The 27,186-nt window shown below is 38.9% G+C and overlaps 1 protein-coding gene and 1 long non-coding RNA gene across 8 annotated transcripts in view; one reads left to right on the top strand and one right to left on the bottom strand.

The window, feature by feature from the left end:
• Positions 1-27,186, top strand: part of GPR156 (G protein-coupled receptor 156) — a 109,867-nt gene that overhangs the window by 44,347 nt on the left and 38,334 nt on the right. The window contains exon 1 of one of the 7 annotated variants that reach the window (XM_055568305.1): positions 18,343-18,497. The exons of 4 other annotated variants lie outside the window; for them this stretch is intronic. Coding sequence is in view for 1 of the 3 variants with exons in the window: in XM_055568304.1 (XP_055424279.1) it covers positions 20,660-20,706 (47 nt within the window). In the remaining 2 variants the exon portion in view is untranslated. Of the gene's footprint in view, positions 1-18,342; positions 18,498-18,725; positions 19,023-20,039; positions 20,707-27,186 lie in introns of those variants that run through there. 2 more of the 7 variants (XM_055568306.1, XM_055568304.1) reach the window with 2 other exon arrangements.
• Positions 17,009-18,274, bottom strand: LOC129643575 (uncharacterized). Its single transcript, XR_008710391.1, has 2 exons — positions 17,973-18,274; positions 17,009-17,305 (listed from the first exon to the last, which is right to left on the bottom strand). It is a non-coding gene; the product is annotated as an uncharacterized LOC129643575 (long non-coding RNA).

The following is a 27,186-nucleotide window of genomic DNA, read 5'->3' as shown; positions in this document are numbered from 1 at the left end:
TGAGGAAAAATCAAGATAAATGCATAGGAGTAGTTTCTAGAAAGTCCTTTCATGCTATTTATCCTCCTTGAAGTCAGGCCTAAAATATCATCACCAGATGAAGTAGACACACCCTCCTTTGTGTACCCATAATTATAGATAGGTACATAGTTATCCAATCACAACTTACTGGTTTGGGATGAAGAGGGGGCTTTGTCTCTCCTACCAGATAATGAACTCCTTGGCTTTAGGACCATATCTTATTGATCTTTGTATCTTCATTGTGCCTGGATTATACTCCATGTTTCTTAATGAACAAATTAAATGGCCTAGAATATAGACTATGGTGATAAAGATAACTTCTTAGAAGACAGACATCTTCATTCTTTAACTTTAGTACGTTATCAATTCTATATTAAATTGTGCCATAGATAAGCAAGTGCTCTCCATTGTTCTTTCTCTCTCCTGGTGGTTGATCCCTCCAGGAGCCTAGGGAGTGACATCCAAAATCTCAGATTTCCAGTTCTCCTGGTTGTGGCCCTTCATTCTGAACTATCCTTTCTGTCTTTGTCATATCACTAAAATCTGTCTGCTTTTAATGCCCTGTTGGCCACAGAGTTCTGAACTTTTAAAAGCCATCTCACAATTGTTTTGTGGTTGAGTCGCCAAGTCATGTCTGACTCTTTTGAGACTCCATGGGCTGTAGCCCACCAGGCTCTTCTGTCCCTGGAAATTTCCAGGCAAGAATGCTGGAGTGGGTTGCCATTTCCTCCTCCAGGGGATCTTCCTGACCAGGGATTGAACCCATGTCTCTTGACTCTCCTGCATTGGCAGGCAGATTCTTTATCACTGAGCCACCTGGGAAGCCCTTTAAATATGGATTGAAGAACATAGAAAACAAGTTATAAGGTAAAGACTTTTTCAAGCAAAAGGAACAGAATATGCAAAGGCCCTGAGATAGGAATATACCCAGTATTCAAGGAAAGCAAGGAGGCCAATGTGACTCTAGCAGAGTAAATGAGGCAGTAAATAGAAGTCAGAGAGGTTGTAGAGGCCAGATCCTGTAGGGTCTTGTAGGTCAAATGACTTTGGCATTTACTTCAAGTGATATAGAGAGTCATTGTAGGGTTTGGGACTGAGGAGTGACATGACCTGACTTATATTTAACAAGAAAACTGGCAGCCCTACTGAGAATAGACCTTTAACATTTAAAAATACCCATAGCATTCTTTTATCAATAACCTCAGATATGCAGATGATACCTCTCTAATGGCAGAAAGAGAAGAGGAACTAAAGAACCTCTTGATGAGGGTGAAGGAGGCAAGTGAAAAAGCCAGGCTTAAAACTAAATATTAAAGAGCTAAGTGATTTGGCTGCATCACTTCATGGCAAATAGAAGGGGAAAAGGTGGAAGCAGTGACAGATTTTTTCTTGGGTTCTAACATCACTGTGGATGGTGATTGCAGCCATGAAATTAGAAGACAATTGCTTCTCAACAGGAAAGCTTTGACAAACCTAGACAGTGTATTAAAAATCAAAGACATTACTTTGCTGACAAAGATCTGTATAGTCAAGGCCATGGTCTTCCCAGTAGTCACATATGGTTGTGAGAGTTGGACCATAAAGAAGGCAAAGTGCCAAAGAATTGATGCTTTTGAACGGTGGTGCTGGAGAAGACTCCTGAGAGTCCCTTGGACAGTAAGGAGATCAAACTAGTCAATTTTAAAGGAAATCGACCCTGAATACTCATTGGAAGGGCTGATGCTGAAGCTGACGCTCCAATACTTTGGCCACCTGATGGCAAACAGCCGACTCGCTGGAAAAGACCCTCATTCTGGGAAAGATTGAAGGCAGACGGAGAAGAGGGCAACAGAGGATGAGATGGCTGGATGGCATCACTAATGCAATAGAATGAACTTGTGCAAACTCTGGGAGATGGTGAGGGACAGGGAGGCCTGAAGTGCTGCAATCCATGGGGTTGCAAAGAGTCTGACATGACTTGGCGACTGAACAACAATAGCACTCCCTTAAATAAAAGCATGCTCCTTGGGATACCTTGATTCAAGAACAGAAGTGGCTAAAAATGGAGTTTAAGCTGAATCAGTCCCCCAAATTGCAAAAACCAATTGTCTGACAAATCCATATATCACTTACTAGTTTTGTTTCTCTGAACCCTGACTAATACACTAGGGAAAGATGCAGTATCTCTACATGGAAAATCATTAAATATTTTGAGAGAATTTAAGTTCTAAATAAGTAAAGGATATATTATCTTTGATATAAGAAGGTCCAATACTGTCAAGATATAATTGCTCCCAGATTGGTATATGGTTTCAATGTAATTGCAATAAAAATTCTGAACTTTTTTTCTTTTCTGGTGAGACTCAACATATCAATTCTCAAATTTATATGAAAATTCAAAAGGCCAAAAATAGCACGGAAATAATGAACAAGGTGAGACAACTTCTTCTTTTGAATGTTAAGGGTTATTATAAAGCTAGTAATTAATAACAGGCTCAGTCTGCTTTGGGGGCAGGGGTAAACAGAGACCAGTGGAACATAACAGGGAGAACTCAGAGCCAAGCATGTATGGACACTTTTTAATAAATGATGCTAAGTCAGTTGGCTATGGGGAAAATAGGCAACTTGAATCCTACCTCAACAAAATCATCTTCAGGCAAGCTGTAGATCTAAATATAAAACAAGCGTCAGGACGATAATGTAGGAGAATATTTTCATGAACTTGGGTCAGGAAAACATGTCTTAAATAGAACACAAAATGTATTGCTCATAAAAGAAAGACTATTAAATTGGTTTATATAAGTATCAAAAATATTTTCTATTCACTAAAAGACACCCTTGAGAAGGAAAAAAGCAAGCCATAGAATGAGAATATATTCATAATGTGTATATCATCAGAAGATTTTTATCCAGAATAAAAAACTGTGATCAATAAGAAAAACACAGAGAAAACAACTTTTAAATGAGCAAAGATATAAATAGTAGCCACTTCAAAATAGATTACATCAAGGCAGCCAATGTACAAATGAAAAGTGCTCTACCTCTTTAGTCATTTGGGAAATGCAAAGTAAAGGCAAAATGAGATAACACTGTATACTCACTTGAATGTCTACAATTTTAAAAAGACTGAAAACACGAGTGTTGGGAAGGATGGAGAGCAGCTGGAAGTCTTATGCATTGTTGTAAGAATTTACACATTGTTATAATGACTTTAGAAAGCTCTTCAGAATCTACCAAACATGAACATAATCATGTCCTTTGTCACAGCAATTCTAGCAAAAATTACATATATGTTTTCACCAAAATGCTAAAAGATGATGCTGTTGAAGTACTGCACTCAATATGCCAACAAATTTGTAAAACTCAGCAGTGGCCCCAGGATTGGAAAAGGTCAATTTCCATTCCAATCCCAAAGAAAGGTAATGCCAAAGAGTATTCAAACTACTGCATAACTGTACTCATCTCACATGCTAGCAAAGTAATGCTCAAAATTCTCCAAGCTAGGCTTCAACAGTACGTGAACTGAGAACTTCCAGATATTCAAGCTGGATTTAGAAAAGGCAGAGGAACCAGAGATCAAATTGCCAACATCTGTTGGATCATCAAAAAAGCAAGAGTATTCTAGAAAAACATCTGCTTCATTGACTACACTAAAGCCTTTGACTGTGGATCACAACAAACTGTGGAAAATTCTATAAGAGTTGGGAATACCAGAGCACCTTATCTGCCTCGAGAAGCAACAGTTAGAACCAGACATGGAACAATGGACTGGTTTCAAACTGGGAAAGGAGTACTCAAGGCTGTATATTGTCACCCTGTTTATTTAACTTATATGCAGAGTACATCATGTAAAATGCTGGGCTGAATGAAGTACAAACTGGAATCAAGATTGCAGGGAGAAATAACAATAACCTCAGATATGCAGATGACACCACCCTTATGGCAGAAAATGAAGAGGAACTGAAGAGCCTCTTGATGAAAGTGAAAGAGAAGAGTGAAAAAGCTGGCTTAAAATTCAACATTCAGGAAACTAAGATCATGGTATCTGGTCCCATCACTTCATGGCAAATAGACGGGGAAACAATGGAAACAGTGAGAGACTTTACTTTTATGGGCTCCAAAATCACTGCAGATGGTGACTGCAGCAATGAAATTAAAAGATGCTTGCTCCTTGGAAGAAAAGTTATGACAAACCTAGACAGCATATTAAAAAGCAGAGACATTACTTTGCCGACAAAGGTCCATCTAGTCAAAGCTGTGGTTTTTCCAGTAGTCGTGTGTGGATGTGAGAGTTTGACCATAAAGAAAGCTGAGTGCTAAAGGATTGATGCTTTTGAATTGTGGTGTTGGAGAAGACTCTTGAGAGTCCCTTGGACAGCAAGGAGACCAAACCCATTGATCCTAAAGGAATTCAGTCCTGAATATTCATTGGAAGGACTGATGCTGAAGCTGAAACTCCAATACTTTGGCCACCTGATGCAAAGAACTGACTCATTTGAAAAGACCCTGATGCTGGGAAAGATTGAAGGCAGGAAGAGAAGCGGATGACAGAGGATGAGATGGTTGAATGGCATCACAGACTCGATGTACATGAGTTTGAGCAAGCTCCATGAGTTGGTGATGGACAGGGAAGCCTGGCGTGCTGCAGTCCATGGGGTTGCAAAGAGTCAGACGCGACTGAGTGACTGAACTGAACTAAACTGACTCACCAAAATACGTATGCTAGAATGTTCTTATCAGCACTATTTCTAATAGGCCCCAACTGGAAACTACTGAGCTGTTCATCAACAGTTGTCTAAATGCATCATGGTATATTCACTGCTTAACTATAAGCAACCATGAGAATCAATAATCTATAGTTACATGCAACAATATGGATGACTCTTACAAAAATAATGTTGAGCAAAAGTAGCCACGCACAAGGATTGTACCCTATATGATTCCACTTAATGTGAAATATGAAATCAGGCAAAACCAATCTCTGGACCTGTATGAGAAAAAAAATCTGAAAAAGAGTAGATATATGTCTAAGTGATATACTTTGCTTTACAGCAGAAAGTAACACAGCATTGTAAATGAAATATACTCCAATAAAAATTTTTTTGCCCTCTGCCTCCCTCCCCTCCAATAAAAAAATTTTAAGGGTTAAACCATTTTGGAAATAGATAGTAGAAGTGGCTGCATAACATTGTGAATGTAATTAGCACAATTAAAAATGGCTAAATACAAAAAAATCTCTTAGTTATGGAATATAAATATTACTTTTTTATTCTAAAAAAAGAACCTTATGATGTTAGAAATCAGGATAGTGATAGCTCTGGAGGTTGAAGGGAGAGTTAGGGGAGCATAGTCACAGAAAGGAGCAAGAGGACTTCTAGCACACTAGTAGTGTTCATTTCTTGACTTGCATACTGTTCACACAAGTGTGTCAAGTTTCCAAAAATTCTCTGAATTGTATACTTATATGCACTTTTCTTTTATAATATTAGTTTCATGTGTACAAAATAGTGATTCAAAATTTTTATGGATTTCACTACATTTAAAAGTAGTATAAATCCCATTTGATCATGTATGTTCATTTCAATGTATTATTGAATTTGGTGCTAGTATTTTATTGGGGCTTCCCTGGTGGCTCAGATGGTAAAGAATCCACCTGCAGTGCCAGAGACATGGGTTCAATCCCTGGGTTGGGAAGATCCCCTGGAGGAGGGCATGGCAACCCACCCCAGTTTTCTTGCCTGGAGAATCCCATGGACAGAGGAGCCTGGCGGGCTACAGTCCATGGGGTCTCAAAGAGTCGGACACGACTGAACAACTAAGCACAGTATTTTGTTGAGAATTTTTATATCTATGTTCATCAGTATTATTGGCCTGTAATTTTTTTTTCTTGTGGTATCTGTCTGGTTTTTGGTATCAGACTGATGCTGGCCTCACAGGATGAGTTCAGAAGTGTTTCTTCCTCTGCAATTTTGGGGAATAGTTTCAGAAGGATGGGTGTCAACTCTTCTCAAAATGCAAAGAATTCACCTATGAGGCCATCTGGTCCTGGACTTTTGCTTGTTGAGAGTTTTAAAATTACTGATTCGATTTTATTACTGGTAATTGTTCTGTTCCTATTTTCTATTTCTTCCTGGTTCAGTGTTGGGAGAGTATACATTTCTAAGAATTTGTCCATTTCTTCTAGATTGTCTGTTTACTGGCATAAAAATAGTTTCCTGTAATAGTCACTTATCCTTTGTATTTCTGTGGTGTCAGTCGTAATTTCTCATTTTTCTTTTCTGATATTATTGATTTGGGCCCTCCTTTTTTCTTGATGAGTCTGGCTGCTGCTAAGTCACTTCAGTCATGTCCGACTCTGTGTAACCCCACGGACGGCAGCAGATTTATCAATTTTGTTTATCTTTTCAAAGAACGAGGTGTTAGTTTCATTGATCTTTTGTATTGTTTTTCAATCTCTATTCCATTTATTTCTTCTCTGATCTTTTATGATTTATTTCCTTCTACTAACATGGATTTTATTTCTTCTTCTTTTTCTAGTTCTTTTAGGTATAATGTTACGTTGTTTGTTGAAGATTTTTTTGTTTCCTAAAGTAGCTTGTGTTGCTATAAACTTCCCTCTTAGAAATGCTTTTTCTGCAACCCATAGTTTTTTTTTATTGTTGTGTTTTCATTTTCTTTTGTTTTCAGGTTTTTAAAAATTTCTTCTTTGATTTCTTCAGTGATACATTGGTTGTTTAGCAGTATATGTGTAGAGTCTACATATTTATGTATTTTTCAGTTATTTTCTTATAATTGATTCCTATTCTCATAGTATTATGGTCAGAAAAGATGCTTGATATGACTTCAGTTTTCTTATCAAGTAAATTTACTGAGACTTGTTTTGTGGCTTAGCAAATGATCTATCCTGGAGATAGTCCATGTGCCCTTGAAAAGATTGTGTATTGTGCTGATTTGAAATGGAATGTCTTATTATATATATATATGTCTTATAATGTCTTATTGTATATATTATATAAAATCTTTTATATGTGTTCCTATGTTGGGCACATATATATTTATAATTGTTATACTTTCTTCTTAGATAAATCCCTTGATTATATAATGACCTCCTTTGTCTCTTGCTACAGTTTTTGTTTTAAAGTCTATTTTTTTTTGGATATAAGTATTCCTGTCCCAACTTTTGTTTGCTTTATATTTGCATGGGATACCTTTTCTCCACCCCTATTTTCAGTTGTATGTGTCTTTATATCTAAAGCGAGTCTCTTATAGACAGTATATATACAGGTGTTGTTTTTGTATCCATTCAGCCAGTCTGTCTTTTGATTGGATCATTTGTCCATTTTCATTTAAAGTAATTATTGATAGGTATGCACTTATTGCCATTTTGTTAACTGTTTTGGGGGTTTTTAGTTAAATTTGTTCCTTTTTCTTTTGTTCACTTCCCTTTTGATTTGAAGACTCTCTTTAATGTTATGTTTGGATTTCTTTCTCTTCTTGAGAAAAGGAACATATATTTTATGATTCCATTATATAAAATATTTAGAACAGGCAAATGTATAGAGACAGAAAGTATATTAGTGGTTGCCTGTGGCTGGAGAAAATAAAATTAAAATTGAGATACACATCAAATGCCTTAAATTTTTAAAGATAATGTTAAGATAAAGATGTGAAGCTATGAAATTCTTATCTGATTATGATGAGAATGCAAATTGGTACAACTGCTTTGGAAAGTAGTTTGGCATGTCTTCTTTTTTTTTTTCCTATGAAAAGTTTTTTTCTTCCAGTTTTATTGAGATATATTTGACATACATCACTGTATAAGTTGTATAGCACTTTCCATCATCTCATATAGATAAAAAATTAAAGAAATAGAAAAAGACTTTTCCCTTGTGATGAAAACTCCTAGGAGTCATTCTATTAACAACTTTCATATGTAACATAGCAGTGTTAATTATATTTATTATGTTGTACATTATATCTCTAGAACCTTTCTTACATGGTGTATCTTCTAAAATTAGCAATTCATATACCTTGTGACCCAGAAAATCCAGTCTAAAGTATTCCCATGAGAAATGTATGCACATTTATGCAAAAGGTTGTATAAAGAAATTCATAGTAGCATTATTTTATAGTCACCCTAACCATCCTTTAGTATTAAAAGAAATAAGTAAGTTATGGTATTTTCTTGCAATGAAATACTATTCAGCAATGAAAATGAATAACACCCAGAAACATAGCCAAATCTCACAAACAAAGCCAGCCACAAAAGAACATGTATTCTTTTATGATTCCCCTTAAATAAAGTTTAAAAGCAGGCATAACTATAGTATTAAAAGTCAAGCTAGTGAAGAAAAAAGGCAGGACAGTGGTTTACTTTTAGGGAGGAATGAACGAGTAATAATTATGAGTGAAGATTTTGAGGTATTAAAATGTTCTTCTTGACTTGGATGATAGTTACATAGATGTCTTTTATGATAATTCACTAAGCTAAACATTTATAACATGTGCACTTAAAAAATACCTTTCCTAGCCCAAGATTATTTTTTTTAAAAAGTCAACCTTTCAGGGATCTACAAGTGTAGGAGTCACGAATAAGAAGTGGCAGTGTCTTCAGGGGAATGTTGAACAGGAGGACAATGAATCAGCTTCCTTCCATAAGGCCAGATGTCCACATGTGTTCAACTGTTTCACCATAATAGCCTTTCTTACTTTGATCAAATTACTGCATCAGGATTTGTTCTTAAACTTCCTGTTCTCTTTGCTTTCATAAATGTAGCTGAGCATCAGATTTTCACTTAATTTGGATGTTAATAAGATTAGACAGTAATCTGACATTAATCAGTTGCTGATCCTATTCTATTCCACTCTTTCCTACTAAAGAGCTTGCTTTCTGAGGGGAGGGAGATTTTCAGATAGTAAGCATTTTTTAGGAATTTTGAATTTTGCCATGATCAATGAAAAAAGATGCCACTTTCCAGCACGCATGTGTGTGGGCACGTGTTGGGAGGAAGTGGTGATCAGGATGCTAATCTATGCACAGTGACCTTTGTTTCTATCTGGCTGAGCAGATGTAGGAATTAATCATTGTCACTCCTGGATGCTGCGGCTGCAGCTGTCCCCCACTGCCTCTCTGCCCCTGATAGATTTATTAATGTATTTTGTTTGCTGGAAAACATGCCTCAGCAGAGAAGAATTGGCAAATTTAAAAAGCTTATCTCTGAATATCGTTTTATAGAAACATGTATTTTTCTGCACATCTTACTTATATTCGCTAAACTCTTTAAAAGAAGAAGACAGAAAAGAAAAACAAACTGGTAATATTGTTTATGTAACATTTAAACAATTATGTCTCATCCTGAGAAATTTCACAGTGGACCAGTAACATGACCGTAGAGCTCGTGGGATTGCAAAGAACTGATTGTCTTCTAACTTCTGTACCCTTCTTTTTGTAACTGTCCACCCCCCCGCGCCCTCCCCCACCCACCCGCCCTTTACTTTGAATTTGTTCCTACCCCTGGAATCTAGGCAATCTTTGAGTCTAGGCACAAGAAAATAAGTGGTCTAGATTAATACCAAGTCCGTGTTATAGCAGCTTCCACTAACAGCTTTCAGATTGTAACTAACAGTATCTGAAGTCCAAGAAACCCCAGTGTGTAGATATCCCTAAAGTGAAAGAAAGTGAAAGTGAAGTTGCTCAGTCGTGTCTGACTCTTAGTGACCCCATGGACTACAGCCCACCAGGCCCTCCGTCCATGGGATTTTCCAGGCAAGAGTACTGGAGTGGGGGTGCCATTGCCTTCTCCGTTAACAGCGGCTAGGCATATTATATTTACTTGGAGCTGGTATACTTGGTGACAGCCTTAGGGCCCTCGGACATGGCATGCTTGGTCAGCTCCCCAGGTAGCAGCAAGCGCAGGGCGGTCTGGATCTCCCTGGATGTGATAATTGAGCGCTTGTTGTAATGCGCCAGGCGTGATGCCTCGCCAGCGATGCGCTCGAAAATGTCGTTGACGAAGGAGTTCATGATTCCCATGGCCTTGGACAAGATGCCAGTGTCTGAATGGACTTGCTTCAGCACCTTGTACACGTACACAGAGTAGCTCTTCTTGCGGCTGCGCTTGCACTTCTTGCCGTCCTTTAGATATCCCTAAAGCCTCAACAAATCCAACCCAATATTTGCACCAGCCTGAATGGAAATCAGAGTAGCCACACCATTTTGGATGCTGGAAGTCAGTTCCAGAATTTACTGGGTCTGGCTTATCTATTTTCATTTTCCCCATCTCTCTATCAAATCAGCATACCCTAGAGCAGAGGCTAAGGGGGAGCAGCCTGTTCCTGTTCATAATCTGTTCATTCCTCTCTGGTGGTGCACTGCTAGCCAGAATCCTAGACCTCTCCCATAGATACCTGCACTAGCCTGCAGTATACCCTCCCTTTTTGGTACCACCCCTCACTCACTGGGTCCTCTCCTAATTTTCTGAACTTCCTGACTTGGCTTGACTGACTTTGAGTCTCATGCACAGCTCACTATTTTGTTGACTTTTTCTGTATTTATCTTCCTCAAAATGTTCTTCTGATTTTAGACATTCTTACATGTTCAATCCCTAAGTTATTGCTTGTTCTTCCTTTCATGTTCCCAGTATCTGGTTTATGTGTCTTAAGCTTATACATCTGCCTAGATTCCTGAATTCAAATTCTTCTGGTCTGACTTTTGGCCACCATTTGAGCCCCAATTCTGACCATCTTTCTGTCTCTGATAGTGATACTAAGCACCTTATTAGAAGACAGGTTAATCCTCTGGATATCAACTTTAGTGTTTGGCTCCATCTTCCACCCCGAACCCCTCACCCAAAAAAACAAGCCATCCAAGTGTCCATTGACAGATGAATTGATAAACAAAACATGAGATATACATGCAATCGAGTATTAGTCAGCTTAAAAAGGAAGTAAATTGACCTGTGTTACAACACAGATGTATCTTGAGGACATGAAGTAAAACAAGCCACTCAAAAAAGACAAATGCTATGTGCATCTACTCATAGAGATATTAAGGGTAATCAAACTCATAGAAATAGAAAATAGAACGATTGTTGCTAGGGGCTGAGTGAAGGGAGGGAGAAATGGGAGATTGTTGTTTGATGGATATAGAGTTTCAGTTTTGCAAGATGAAAAAGTTCTGGAGATTTTTATACAACATCAATATAATTAATACTGCTGCTAAGTTGCTTCAGTTGTGTCCAACTCTGTGCGACCCCGAGATGGCAGCCCACCAGGCTCCCCCATCCCTGGGATTCTCCAGGCAAGAACACTGGAGTGGGTTGCCATTTCCTTCTCCAATGCATGAAAGTGAAAAGTGAAAGTGAAGTTGCTCAGTCGTGTCCGACTCCTAGCGACCCCATGGACTGCAGCCTACCAGGCTCCTCTGTCCATGGGATTTTCCAGGCAAGAGTACTGGAGTGGGTTGCCATTGCCTTCTCCATACTACTGAGCTTTAAACATGGTTAAAGATGTTTAAACATCTTTTAAACATGGTTAAACCACTTTAAACATGGTTAAGATGATAACTTTTATGTTGTTTTATTGTGTGTAATTTTATTTCCATTTTAACATAATTAAAAATTTTCTAAATTTTAAGCCAAAAAGTAAAAGTTCCTATTAGTAGTGACTTATTTTGATAAAATATGCTATTATGGGACCATTTCTTTAAAACTGTATTTTATTGCCCAGAGTATCTCTCAGGGGAATAGTGAGAAGTATCTTCCTTAGATCACTACCTGTTTTGTGAAGTTGTCACTTTATTTTCATGTCCTAATTTTGCATGTCTGAAACTTTAAATGATACTCTCTTTCAAGTACTCCAGAATTTCCGTCCACTTTACACGAGATCTCTTTGTGATTAAATAGGTTTCAATCACATCCCCATTGGTCTTCCCTCTGCAGACTGCAGAATGGTCTGTCCTCATTCTGTAGAGACTCTGTCATTCGGCTTTCCTTCCCCAGATTTTATTTTTCTCATATCCTTCTTTAGTAATGGTGACCAACGCCAGATGTTTTGTTCTGGCAATCTGTGAGACTTTACCTTGGCTTTTGATTCTCACCAGAAAGGGAAGGAGGTGTGAGATATACAACAAACAATAGGAACATAGAAATGTTATTGGCAAGGAGAGGATTTACTCCATGGGTAAGAATTCCTCAAACACATAACAATAAGACTGTACTTATTCTTTTGAGATATAATTCACATACCATGAAATTCATCTTTTTAAAGTGTACAGTTCAGTAGTTTTTAGTTCATTCACAGGTTGAATAATCATCACTATCTAATTCCAGAATAATTTCATTACCCTGAGAAGAAGCCTCATGCCTGTTAGCAGTTCTTCCTTATTTCTTCCCTCCCCTAGCCTCTAGCAACTATTAGTCTACCTTCTATCTCTATGAATTTTGCCTGATCTGGACAATACATATACATGAAGTCATACAACATGTAGCCCTTTGTATCTGGCTTCTTTCACTTAGCATAATCTAAGCATAATTATTACAAGGTTCATCCATATTGTAGTATGAAGCAGCACGTCCTTCCTTTCTATGGCTAAATAATGTTCTGTTGTATGGCTGTTCCACAGTTTGTTTATCCCTTCATCAGTTGATAGATATTTGGTTATTTCCCTTTTTGGCTATTATGAATAGTATGCTGCTATGAACATTCATGTATAAGTTTTCGTGTGGACATTGTGTTTTCCTTTATCTTAGGTGTATATCTAGGAGTAGAATTTCTGGGCCATATGGTGGCTCTATGTTTACATAAGTGCTAAGCTGTTTTCCAGAGTAGCTTGTTACAATCTCACTAGCAATTTTTGAGGTTTCCAGTTCCCTCCACATCATTGCTGACACTTGTTATTATCTGTCTTCTTTACCTCTAGCCATCCTAGTGTGTAAAAAGTGGTTTTGATTTGCATTTCTCTGATGGCTAATAATGTTGAGCATCTTTTCATGTATTTATTGATCATTTGTGCATCTTCTTTGGGGAAATGTCCATTCAAATCCTTTCACTATTTTTAAAATTAGATTATTTGTCTTAGGAATGTACTTAAACCAGTGATTGGATTATATTAGAATCTCCTAGGGAGCTTTTAAAAATCTTGATGCCCAGGCTTCACCCTAGACTAGTTAAATGAGAATGTCTAGGGGTGGGACAGTAGCAGCAGTTTTTTCCAACTTTCCAGATGATTTCAGTGTTTGAAAACCAGTGCCTAAGACGAGGTAACCAAGCCGTTGATACCAATATAGAAATGGTAAAGATTTAGAAACTTAGAAATTATGCCAGGTATTAAAAACTGAACTAAATGTGAATTATAAAAGCTTAATCAGGTCAAGAGATAGAAGAGAGCTTTTTAACAAATATTTTTGCTGGAATGAACTTTACTATAACAGAAGAATTCAAACCACCTACAGTTAGAAGAATGTCCTGGCTCTGGTTCTTGTCTTGTGACCAGGTGTTGGTTTTAGGAAGTAACCATGTGTGAGCCAATTATTATGAGTTATCATGACACATTCAATCCATAAGCCAAAAAAAGTGTCTCAATTATCCAGGGTTCAAAGGGAAACTGACAAAATTTGAGGTATTAGCTAGGAGAAAATTGAAAAGTGGGCTTTTGAAAAGTCATAAGAAGATTGGAGACTATTTTAAGAGATTTTATTAGAAGTGTAGGAAAAGAGTAACTGAGAATTAAAAAAAGAAAAAATCTAAGCACTTAAAAAATGTGACAGTCATAGTGGCTATTGTGGAGGGAAAAAGACATCTCTCAAAGAATGTAAAAAGCTACCCAGAGGAGATCAGGGAGCCCACAGAGTGTCTGGTTAGGTACAAAATAGGAAAAAAGACTTTGAGAAGCACCTTTGAAGAGAATCCAAAACACATAAAGGGATTATTTAAATCTATTAAAAGGAAAGAGCTTGAATAACAGTCAGATCTTTTGCTGTTAATAATGGGGCACAGAGAGTGCTCAGAGACCAAAAACAATAAGTCTAAACTAATTACGTGCCTCTGAATTTATTGAGAAAGATACCAGAGTGCTTACTACACTCAAATTGCCTCCTGTAAATGAACCAGTAGTAGTTGATCAAATAGTTTTCTGTATTTTGTGTATTTCAGGTCAGGTAGACAAATAAATATTGATTAGCCACAGGGAACAGTTGACATTCCTCTTGAGGCTTTTAAAGGCCTCCAGAAGAAATTTTCCTCTTGGTCATGCCTTTCTCTGAAGCTATTGCCCCAGCCCTCTCCCTCCTATTTCCACCAAGCTTCTTAAAAGAGTGGTCTTCACTAGGTGCCTCCAGTTCCTTATCTCCAGTTCTTTCTTCAACCCATGTCCTAATTCCACTGAAATGACCCTTGACAAGGTCGTTATATCAACTTATTTCTTTTTAGACATCATCCTGTTTAGCCTCAAGCCACATAACACTTAACTATCTCCTCTGTTCCTCTGAAACCTTCTCTGTTGTTAACTTTACCATACCTAATTGTCCTGGTTTTACCTCTCTGCTTCTTACCAGGTGTTGTCACTGGCTCCTGTATTCTACCTACCCATTCACGATTGCTATCATCCTGGGTGTGTGTGCATGCATTCAGTCATGTCCAACTCTTTGCGATCCCATGGACTGCAGCCTGCCAGGCTCCTCTGTCTATGAAATTTTCCAGGCAAGAATCCTGGAGTGGGTTGCCAATTCCTATTCCAGGGGATCTTCCCAACTAGGGATCGAAACTGCATCTCTTACATTGGCAGGCAGTTTCTTTACCACTGCGCCACCTGGGAAGCCCATCATCCTGTGTATCAGTCTTACTTCTTATGCTCTACTCTTCACCTGGCCTTAATCCCTCTTATGACATATCCCTGCTGCTACTGCTGCTAAGTCGCTTCAGTCGTGTCCGACTCTGTGCGACCCCATAGACGCAGCCCACCAGGCTCCCCCGTCCCTGGGATTTTCCAGGCAAGAGTGCTGGAGTGGGGTGTCATCGCCTTCTCCAATGACATATGCCTAGCCCCTGCCTTTTTCAAACCCCGCATTCTAACTTCGTAGTTGATATTGTCAGATGGATGTTCCTCAGTCAATTCAGATTTGGTGACCAAAAACCAGATTCACACCTTACCACTAATCTTTTTCTACCTCCATGTCTTTCTTATCTCAATTAATCACACTACTATCCATCCATTCCTCTTTCTGGATTTCCTTGTCTCCCTACGCAATCCAGTTAGTCTCCAGGTCTTAGACATTTAATCTCTGAAATGTCTCTCAAATTGGCCTCCTATTATCCATCTCCATTGCTCACATGTAGTCCTGATCTACTTTTTATCTAAATTCTTGCAGTAGCCCTCTAACTGGTCTTGTCCATTTCCAATTCAACTTCTGCCCTCTTGTCAGCATTTTTTCAAACATAGACTCTATTGCCTACTTAACTCCTAAGGTAAGCAGTTTTTTTGTAATCCATCTTTAATCTACAATTTCTGTTTATTCCTTTTAAATAGGGTTACATTTTCATCACCTGGCCTTTGCTCATGCTCTTCCTCATTTCATGACTCTTCTCGTTTTTCACCTGATAAACTCCTTTTCATTCTTTAAGACAAACTCTAGTCCAACAAAATGTGGGCCTGGACCAGCATTATCAGTAGCATCTGGGAACTTGTTAGAAATATAAATTCTTGGGGCCCTACCATAGACCCTACTAAATCTGACACTCAGGAGGATGATGACCAGTACTGTACTTTAAACAAACTCTTTTAAGTGATTCTTATCCATTCTAAAATTTCCAGAACCACTGTTCTAAGGCACAATTCCTTTATCAATGCCTGAAGCACTTTGCCTGTACTCTTAGTACTTAACTACATTGTTTCATGATCTTATTTACTTATTCACTTATCTATATCCTCTGCTTCATACTGAGCTCTCAAATTCAAATACAAAATTTTTGTTTATTTCCTAGCACCTGCCACAGTGTCTGGCATACAGAAGATGCTTGATAAGAATTCAGAACCTAAAATATATTCTACTCCCCTCCAGGATTCAGTCCAGTTAAGAGTGCCTAGAGACACACAGCACTGATATTCAGAAGGTGTCCAGAGTTTCTACTCTAAAGGCTGACATGTGCCACACATGTGCCCAAAGCACACATACTGACAAGAGCGAGAGTCAGCAAGGATGCAAAGAAACTGGATGTCACATACACTGCTAATGGGTAAAATGGCACTACTACTTAATCAAACATACACTAACTACGTAATTCAGCAGTCATACTCCTGGGTATTTACTAGAGAAATCAAAACTTATCTTCACATAAAAACCTGTACACAGATGTTTATAGCACCTTTATTTGTAATAATCAAAAGCTAGAAACAACCCACACATCCTTCAACAGGTGAATGGATAAACAAATTGTGGTACACCCATGTAGTGGATCACTACCCAACAATAAAGGGGAACAAGCTATTAACACATGCAACAATTGTGTTGATGGACCCCAAGGGCATTATGCCAAGAGAAAAAAAGCCAATCTCAAGATGTTACATACTGTAAGAATCTATTTATATTGTATTCTCAAGAGATGAATTTATAGTAGTGAAGAACAGATTAGAAGTTGCATGGGTTCTGGTTGGAGGAAGGGTGTGACTCTAAACAGGGTAGTTGGAAGGAGGTTTGGTTTTGTTTGCATATTGAAACAATTTTGTATCCTAATTATGGTGGTAAATACATTAATCTATACATGTAATCAATTTCATAGATACACACACACACACAGAGTGCGTGTAAACACTAGTAAAATTCAAATAAGGTGTATAGTTTAGTTGATAGTATTGCACCGGTGTCAATTTCCTAATTTTGATAATATACTCTAGTAATATAATATGTTATCTTTGGAGAAGGCTGGGTGAAGGGTACACAGAAATTCTGTTGTTTTGCAATTCCCTGTGAGTCAAATAATTTCAAGAGAAAAAGTCTTTTGAGAAAAAGAAATTCAGGGATTTCTGGTGAAAGCTAAATTAGAAAGCTTGACACAACACTAAAGTGGGACCCAGGGAGGAAAGAGAGTTCACTGCCCAGTAGAGATGGGAAAGGAGGGATGTGAAGTGGAAATTGCCTTCGAGACCACTTGATAGAACATGGCCTGGGCCTGTTCACTTCTCTCCAGCCTGACTATGGACTCCTGCTTGCTTGGGGAAGAGTCAGTACTGGGGTGGAGAGGGAGGTGAAAGCTTATTCCTCAGCAGCTTCGGACCCAAGGAGGGTGGGAGGAAAATCTTTCCTCAATAGACCTAGGTGGGGAAATGGAGAGTGGGATTAAGAAATGTTGACCTCTAGAACGTCCCTGGTGGTCCAGTGGTTAAGATTATGTACTTCCATTGCAGGGGGTGCAGTTCCCTGGTCAGGGAACTAAGATCCCTCATGTTGGGTGACATGGACAAAAAATGAAAATAAGTTTTTAAAAATATTTTAAATAGGGTAATGATACTATGTATCTCAGAATGCTGTGAAGATTGCATTAGGTAGTATAGCGTGAGCACAGCCTAGCACATATTAAATATATAATTGATATTGCCTACTCTTTTTAATATTATTCTGTATAATTATCAATGTTCTAAGAAGTAGAGAAAATATGTATTCAGATGATTCTGACCATAATGTAATTTTTGATGATTCAGAGGTGCTTCATGATCCTTCAGTACTTCAAACATGAAATCAGCATTTAGTCAGATAATTTAACATAAAAATAATAGTTTTTACTTTCTATCACTGGTTTCTTATCTGCTTTTTACTTTAGATACATTATCTCTAACCCTTATAGCACTCAGAAGGATAAGCATTATTTTCACCAGATGACATGAAGAAGCCACCCCACCTTGGTTAACAGATCACCCGTCACACATAACTAGTCCATCTAGTCAGTCTGATTTCCAAGCCTTTTCCACAACATTATGTTACCTTGGTATTAACCTTAGTGTGAATCCATGAAAGCTGCTTAAACACACACACAGCCTATCTAACAGTTGTTCCTTTCACATCAGATTACAGGACAGAAAATGCAACTCCTGTCACAGCCTAGGGCAAACACTTCCAGGCCATTGCTGGGGCCAAGACTTGGAGACACTAGACAATGATGGAAACCAAGAGCCCAAAGCCAGCTGTCAAAAGAATTCAGTCTGGGGTTCCAGCCAGTAGGTCGAGCCAGGAGTCATAAGGGAACCCTGCCAAGGCTCAAGGTCCAGGCCAGCAATCAGAATTGGAAGATGCAGGCAGTGCCCCAGCTGAAGGCATTCCAAGGGGCTCAGACTTCCGCTCTGTCTCCTCTGTATGGTAAATTCCAGCTGAAGGTGAGAAGACAGGTGAAAACCCTGGGGCAGCCAGAGCTCCTGCAGGACCTTTGAAATCAGGGTCAAGAAGGCCCTAGGAGAACTTTGTTGATCAGTAGGAGGGCCTCAGGGCCCAGGTGGCTGGGATAGACTGAAGGTAAGTGAAAGATCACTGGAAGAAGCCAAGAATCAGGACTTCTGGATTAGCTGTTTCTGTGTGGTCCCTATTTGGCTGTAAAATTGCATAGAGATCCCTTCATCTTAAAATGAAGGAATTGGGTTCACTCATTAATTTAAGCCATGTTCCTTAGAACCCTGAGACTCAAAACCTGTCCTAAGCAATTTGGGGTGGTGGTGGTGGTGGGGAGCAGCAAGTCTTGCCTCTAGAAGTCTCCTTTTTTTTCTTTTTGGAGTACCCTTACAAGACTCATGATTTATCCAGAATAACAGACATTTAGTAGGGTTCTACTTGGTTCAGAGCTCTATAAACAGTGCTAGAGGCAAAGCTGAGTAAAACCCCAGCCCAGCATCATGAATTCCCAGATCTTGGCCCAGCAGGGTTGATTCTAGCAGTTGTAGTGGGGATTTTGCTCAGATTCACTAAGGCCCAAAGTTCTCATACCACAAACCTGAGGATTAGAAAGAAGGGGAGGAGGGAAGAGAAAACTCCCAAGCAGTGCAGGTGAGTCTGCCTCAGAGAGATCAATTTACATGTCACCTGGTAAATGATAATACTCTGGTTCACAGCAGATGCCCTGTGATTGGTGTTTCATGTGGCCAACTCTGCTTGTGCTTTTTGCTCTACTTAAAATCAGGGCATCTGCTCTGTCCTTTGAGAAGTGCTACAAGTCTTCTGCTAGGAATTGCTCAAGACCTTTCCCACAGCTAAGGGGAGATAGGAAGCTGAAATCTCTGCTTCATAAATTATAACACATGCCTACCCTTTCAAGTCTGAGGTATTTGACAGAAGAGAATTTTTTGTGTTTCTAGTGTTCCCTGCCTCCGTGGCATTTAAAAATACATTTTAAATATATTATAACTACATGAGACATGGAAACTAATTTTTTTTAAAACCTACGTGATGTGGCCATGATACTCCTAATTAAAGCCACTCAAGCTCCCTTCTAGTAAGGATACTTTTTGGTACCCTTTTTTCCTCTCATCACCAACTTACCTTGAATTTATCAGTATGCATTTTCACCACTGACCTAAACTTGAGCTGGTATAATGAAGTACTTAACAGACATTGAGTCTTATATCTAAAATCCACATTTCAGCTTTAAAAATGTTTGTAAGGTTGTATTTTAAAATTAATCTTTAGGCCTGTTTATAGTCCCAGAGAGCTATGCATTATGAAATTTGTATTCTAGAAATTTATATTCATAGTACATAAAAATATCCATAATAAGCATGTGTTCATATACATAGGTTTTGTAAATGTCCCAATCTATACTGAGAAAATAACTGATACTATTAAATTCTTATTCTATTTTAAAAGATGACAGAATTTGAAAATTGTCTTTGCAGTGAAAGCATTAGAAACCAGAGAGGTGGAGTCCTAATGAGCTGAGGACAGAAATTACATCTCATTTGCTTTCTTGTCTCCAATTCTTCTTCATACCTTGACAAGTAGATATTTAAGAATTGTTGAATAAGTGTCTGATGCAGAAAGTTCATTAAGAAGATAATAATGAATAAAACATGGAGACACTAAGGTCATCTGTTAAAGGAAAATTTGGGGGCAGGATATTTACCAAGTTTTCTTTTGCACTTAATAGCTAAATATTTTGATTGATTGACTGAGACGTAAATTCTAATGCATCTTTGGTAACCAGGTCAGCCTATTTTTCCTACTTAAGGTAGAGAAGCAGAAATGCAAAGTATGACTGGATATGTTAATAAGCCAGAAGCAGGGAAAAGAAGTTTGCTTCTGGAATAAGTTGAGAAGGAAGAACTGGAAAGGGCCTTAGATTTCATCAAATTGAAGCACTGCTAACCATTTAGCTCTTCTGCAGGCAGGATGTCCTTATTTATCCAGTTCCTCTCTAGCTTCAGTGCTGAATACAGGGCTGAATTGACAGAATCATCGGTAGGGAGTTTGCTCTCTCTGTGTGAAACAAGGCTTGGAAGCACTTATGACTACAGGAAAGCAGGCAGATTTAGGGAGGCCAGGCTTACTCAGGAGAAGCAGCAGGGCTGAGTGTTTCAGTTCATGACAAAACACCCTTGACTGCCTGCAAGGATGTAAAGAGAAGGCATGCATTGCAGCCTAGCTAGAAACAGCAGCAAATCAAGATCAGCAGATTTTCTGAAGTCAGAATGGTATGCGTGTTGTTAACCTCTGAGCAGATGTCAGCTGAGATCCTGTAAGTCTGTGTGGTCATGAAGATGAGGTCTTATCCATCAATTGCTCGACAAGGGCTGTCATCACATCACTGGGCCTACATGGCTCTCGACACATGATGTAAGAGATATATCGGAAAAAGCATTTCCTGGGGGAAGTCAGCCAATGGAAAGGAATCTTTCAGGTGGCCTGATTTCATTGGAGACAAGTGAACACACATGTGTGTGCCTGTGTGCGTATACACACCTCCAAGATGCTACACTTTCCTAGAAACAAAGAATGGGAGAGCAAAAAGCTTTATAAGCACCCCATTAGGATCCTTTCTCTCATTTATTTTTAGACTCCCTCAGCATCATACTGAGAGGGAAAGCTGAGGAGGGGCTCACCCAGATGACTAGGCTTTTCCATGAGGGTTTGGTATCTGGGATTTGCCAAGCGGTTAAAACCCTGTCTGTGGAAGTCCATAGCACCTAAAATATCTTGTCCCTTTTGTGTTCAGTAATGCCAGAGAGTTTTCAGCCATTCTAGAAGGGACTAGTAGGCTGCAGTCCATCGGGTCGCACAGAGTCGGACACGACTGAAGCGACTTAGCAGCAGCAGCAGCAGCAGGAAGGACTAAGGGGATCCCCCTAAAACTCCTACCTTTACCCAGAATGTGCTCTTCTTATCTTAGCATATAAACATTGAAGCAGCTCTAGACTCTCCCTCTGACTATCAGGGATCTCTGCTGCTATATAGCCATTTGACTCACTTTCAGACAGATGAGAGCCTCATCCACCCACTTAACAGAGGAGAGAAATGCCAGGGAAAAATGAGATGAAGGAAGAGGACAATGGACTTTCCATGTCCATCAGTGAATTCATTCATTTGTCTAACAAATGGTTATGGAATACTTGCCGTTTTTCCAAAGCCTGTCCTAGGGACTGAGATACAGACAAATAAGAAACAGCCTGGCTTTTGAGGAATAGAAATTGTCTAGTGGAACAAACAAAAAAGTAATATAATATGACAATTGTGTTGGTGTACATATATCCTGGGGTAGTATAAGGACAAAGAGGAGGGGACCAAGCCTAGACTGAGGGCATCATCCAGACAGGCACGTGCTCTTATTCCTTTGAGTCCAGTGAAGTGAGTCACTCACAAAGGAAATATGAAGAAATACCTCATAGAACAAATAAAAGGATTGACTGGTAGTCCAATAAGCTTGGCTGATTGATTTTGGTGCCAACAGTCTATAAGGTTAAACAATATTCTCCCCCAGCAGTCAGCTGCCTAGATATAAAACAATGGATTGTAATTTTTTAATTTAACTATACTTGATTTACAATTTGTGTTAGTTTCCAGTGTACAGCTTCAGTTTCTGCTGCATTATAAGTCATTACAAGACATTGAATACATTTCCTTATGCTATACAGTAAATCCTTGTTGTTTATCTGTTTTGTATATAGTGGTGCATATCTGTTAATCCCATACTCCTAATTTATCCCTCCCCCACTTTCCCCTTTAGTAACCATATATTTGTTTTCTGTGTCTGTGAGTCTGTTTCTGTTTCATTGATAGGTTCATTTGTGTCATATTTTAGATTCTACATATACATGATATATGGTATTTGTCTCTCTCTGTATGACTTACTTCGCTTAGTATGATAATCTCTAGGTCCATCCATGTTGCTGTAAATGGCAGTATTTCATTCTTTTTATGGCTGAGTAACATCAGTGGATTGTACTCTTGATGCGAGTTTTGTTGAGCAGGTTGCACCAAAAGGTCCTATTTGGAAAGGGAATTGAGTGTTGTTGAGAGCCAGTTCAGATAACTAATCAGAGGTTTGAAATTGAGAAAGGAAGAGAGACTGTGAGGAAGCTAAGGAACCAAGGAACTGGCAGCCCAGAGGCTTCAGTGGGCAAATGTATTAGATGTAAGCTTATGAGAGTAGAAGGCTGAGGACAAGAGACTCACTTGTTCATTCATCAAGTATTTATTGAGTAATTTCAGTATGTGAGGTAGTGTTACAGTGCTGGGAGTACATCACGAGCTGTTCTAATTGGCAAGTGGTAGAGTTAGTCACGCAGTCGTGTCTCTTTGTGACCCCATGGACTGTAGCCCGCCAGAGTCCTCTGTCCATAGGATTCTCCAGTCAAGAATACTGGAGTGGATTGCCTGCCATTCCCTTCTCCAAAGGATCTTCCCAACCCAGGGATCGAACCCAGGTCTCCTGCATTGCAGGCAGATTCTTTACTGTTTGAGCTACAGGGAAGACCTAATTGGCAAGAGAAGATGTTAAATAAGAAGAGTTGTAATATGTAAATTATGTAACATGTTAGAAGGTGAAAAGGACTATGGTGGGATGGGTTGGAGAGAATGGAGTGGGACAAGAAGGATTTGGAGTCTGGTGTAAGAGTGTGATTTTAAGTGGGATTATCATCATAGGCCAGGTTGAGAGGGTGACATTTAAAGACATGAAAGGAGAGTGGGAATGAACCACACACATACGTGAATTAAAATATTCCAGGCAGGGAGAACATCACTTTGAAGCCTTAAAGTGTGAGAATGCCTGGTGTTTTCATGGAATAGCAAGGAGGTATGTGGCATTGGATGGGCAAGGGGAAGAAGTAGGAAATGAGGTAGAGAGAGAGCAGGGACCAAATGTGAAGGCATTGTAGACACTGGTAAAGACTTTGGCTTTTCCTCTGAGTGAGATAGAAAGCCATTGCAGGGTTTTGAGCAGAGAAGTGACATGATCGGTATAGCTGCTGTGTTGAAAATAGACTTCGGGAGGATCCAGAGTAGAATCAGTGGGAGTCCAGTTAGGAGGTTGTTGCAATAATCCAAATTGCAAAATCAGAGTTTGATAAGGGTGATGGCAACAGAGGTGGTGAGAAGTAGTTGGATTCTGGATATGTTTTAGGGATATAGCTAATAGGATTTCATGACAGATTGGATGTGGGAGGTGAGCTAGAGTTAAGTATGACTCCAGAATTTTTAGTCCAAGCAGATATAAAGATGAAGTTGCCATTATCTGAATGGGATGGGGAAGAATGTAAGAACAGGTTGAAAGGAAAACTAGGAGTTAAATTTTGGACTCATTGAGATCAGAGAGTGGAGTATTGGTGTTTAAATTTTCTGAAGTGGAACAATTTTGAATGATCTTAAGACCCAGGGTGTGACCCTTGGGGATGGGTATCTGAAAGTGGAATAAAATGCAGTTGTTATAATTAAAGAATTTAAATTCTTAAAATTGAAAGGTTAATGATATCTCTTAGGGTGGTCTCCTAGGATGGTGGCCCAAGCAGGAGAGAAAGAATAAGGGCCAGGCTGCTCTCACCCTTATGATACAAAGTTTGACTATAAATAGCTACAAGTCACATAAATATTAGTTTGACATTAGTTTGAACATGGGTTCAGATTTTAAGCTTAATACATTAGAGATAAACAATCACATTTGCTGAAACATAACAGATAAAACTATGATAAAGTCACTTGGAACATACCCAGATGAGTTAGATTTATAATCTCATTGTAGCATGGATCAAAAACAGTGGATTAAAAAAACATTCAATAAATTTCACAATTTAATCTTAATTGTTTTGTTAAAAAGCTTTTTGGAAAGATACTCATATTTGGTTTTAGATATAGTTAAACCATTTATGTAAATTCATGTAGCATTTTAGAAAGCATGGCCCTGTGACATTATAGGAAGGTTTTCTGATCGTCACAGCAAGCTCAGAAGTAATGTTAGCTCCTTTCACAGGCCATTTTTCCAAACTCTGTCCTTAGCCTCAGTAAGAAGAAACCTCAGGATGACCAATCAGTCTCCATAATGCCACGTATAATGAAACTCCAAGGTCAGACACAGATATTTGATTAAGATTTTTAAAACATCATATTCTGAGCTGGTGAATGCTGTTTATACATCTAAATTCATTAAAGATTATTGAAATGGTAATTCAGGTTTATACAGGTTCTACAGATATAGATGGATATTTACCTCTATGTACTGAGACCTTCGGAGAAGGCAATGGCAACCCACTCCAGTATTCTTGCCTGGAAAATCCCATGGACAGAGGAGCCTGGTGGGCTGCGGTCCATGGGGTCGCTACAAGTTGGGCATGACTGAGCAACTTCACTTCCACTTTTCACTTTCCTGCATTGGAGAAGGAAATGGCAACCCACTCCAGTGTTCTTGCCTGGAGAATCCCAGGGACGGGGGAGCCTGGTGGTCTGCCGTCTATGGGGTCGCAGAGAGTCAGACACAACTGAAGCGACTTAGAAGCAGCAGCAGCAGCAGCACTGAGACCTTACCTGAGAACTGAGAAAACTCTTCCCTTGTACTTCCAACTAATAAATGAAAAAAAAGGTAATGAGATAGTTATAAAATCCTTTAAAAAAATTCCCACATTGTTTCTGTCAGGAACCCCATCTGGGCTTTTTATATCTTTATAAATGAAACACAGGTAATCTAGATGAGACTGGCTGTTTATAGGTAGATAATATTTAAATCTTCTTGCCGTGCAGAAATTAATGTTTGTGGTTGATTAAAATATTCAGCATATGCAGGCTTTATCTTTTAGTTCAATAGAAAAATATAAATGACATTAGTGGTTGAATTCCTATTAAAGTATCAAAGACATTCTCCAGACTTACATAATTCACCTGCTGAATTGGAGCTGATTCACCTTTCAGCGACTTCACAGGTGTTAACTTGGCCAAACAAAACAGATAAATTGTCTTCCATTCATTTTTTTTTTCCTGAGGTAAGTTTTCAGTAAAACTAGGAAAATTATCAAAACATACATATATAAGTCCATAACATGTCCATTTGAAAATCAATTTGCATCAACTTTTGAGATGTGAAGACTATGTAATGTATATTTTGTTTTAAAGCAAAACACTAAAATGAGTTCCTCCTAACTAAATCAAGAGGGGGAGGAATTCTAAATCAGGATTCATACAGTACTGAACTACACAGAAGAGACCTGATTGTACAGTGGTGTTCACGTAATAATGGTCCAGAGACGAGTTAAGAAAGAAACCTACCAATCAGTGATCTAGACAACACAGACGTTTGGCTGTGAAAGCTGGACATTGGCTTGGTGAAAATCTCCTCGTCAGATATTCATGGCTGATGCCTAGGAGATTGTAAGAGGCTATGGGGAAGAACAGCCTCATTTCTTGGTCTTGCAGGAGACCTCCCAGTGGTTGTACCACTGCCCAGGCTACTGGCTGCACCGCGTGGCCAGTCCTGGCCAACAGTGCTCTGTTTTCTAAGTCAGTGTCAGAACTGGTCTCTCTGATGTATTGCTTTTCTTAACAAATGCTTTGTGGAGCTGCTGATAATCATTGTTACTTTGGTAGTCAGTATTCATCACATGAGCTTCCTGGGTGGTGCTGGTGGTAAAGAACCCAGCTGCCAATGCAGGAAACATAAGAGACATGGGTTCAGTCCCTGAGTGGAGAAGGTCTGCTGGAGGAGGGCATGGCAACCCACTCCAGTATTCTTGCCTAGAGAATCCCATGGCCAGAGGAGCCTGGAGGGCTACAGTCCATTGGGTGGCAAAGAGTAGGACACAACTAAAGCAACTTTAGCATACACGCACATTCACTACATATTCCCCCTTATGGGAAAAGACAAAGAAACTAGGGACAATTACTCTCTTTCAGCCCACAGTTTAAAGACATGATGACTGAGGATGTAGACCTATTAGAAAGTGGATAGGTAGGATAAGGTTAAATCTTAAATGGGGATACAGGAGACTTAAGGTGAACAATAGAAAATTGTTCTTTATACATGTAGCTCTCTTGCTAAGTGATGAAGGTGATATTTTAAGAAGATAAATGTGAAAATAATGTACAAGATATATTAGGACAGGGAAGAACTGGTGTTACAGAGAGCTGAAGCTTATACCAAAAAACCTAACAATTAATGTTTTTGCATTGCATTAGAGTATTCAAGGAGTTTTAGCACTAACCTCATTTGATCCTCACAATACCCTGTAGGTACATAAGAAAGGGGATATTATCTTTATTTCACAAATGAGGAAACAGGAACCTAGACTAGTTAAATGACTCAATGAAAGTCACATAGCTGTGATTGGCTGAGCCAGGATTCCCATCTCACACCTGACTCAAGTTCCATTTCTCCTAACATGACTGTAATCTGGATAAACGTGACAGCAGTAGGAATAGCACGTGAGGGACAGCTCAGAGAGATTTTGAAATAACAACTGAAAGAAACGCAGCGATTGAGTAGAGGTGATAAAGAAGTGGAGAAGGAAAAGGAAGAAGCAAAAGGTGATTCCCAGGTTTCTAAAGCCTGGAAGATGATGAGATTAATAACATTATCAGCTATATTTGTAACATGCTTGCTACATGCTGGGGCCTGTCCATGCTACCACACACTTGGCTGTATTGCCTCATTGAATCCTCAGCCCTCACAACTCTTTGGTTTGGGAGGAGGAGAGTGTGTATTATTATTATCCCCTATTTACAAGGGGAATACATGAAG

This window comes from Bubalus kerabau, chromosome 2 (assembly GCF_029407905.1).
Source record: "Bubalus kerabau isolate K-KA32 ecotype Philippines breed swamp buffalo chromosome 2, PCC_UOA_SB_1v2, whole genome shotgun sequence".
NCBI lineage: Eukaryota > Metazoa > Chordata > Mammalia > Artiodactyla > Bovidae > Bubalus > Bubalus kerabau.
This window is presented reverse-complemented; position numbering and strand designations above follow the sequence as displayed.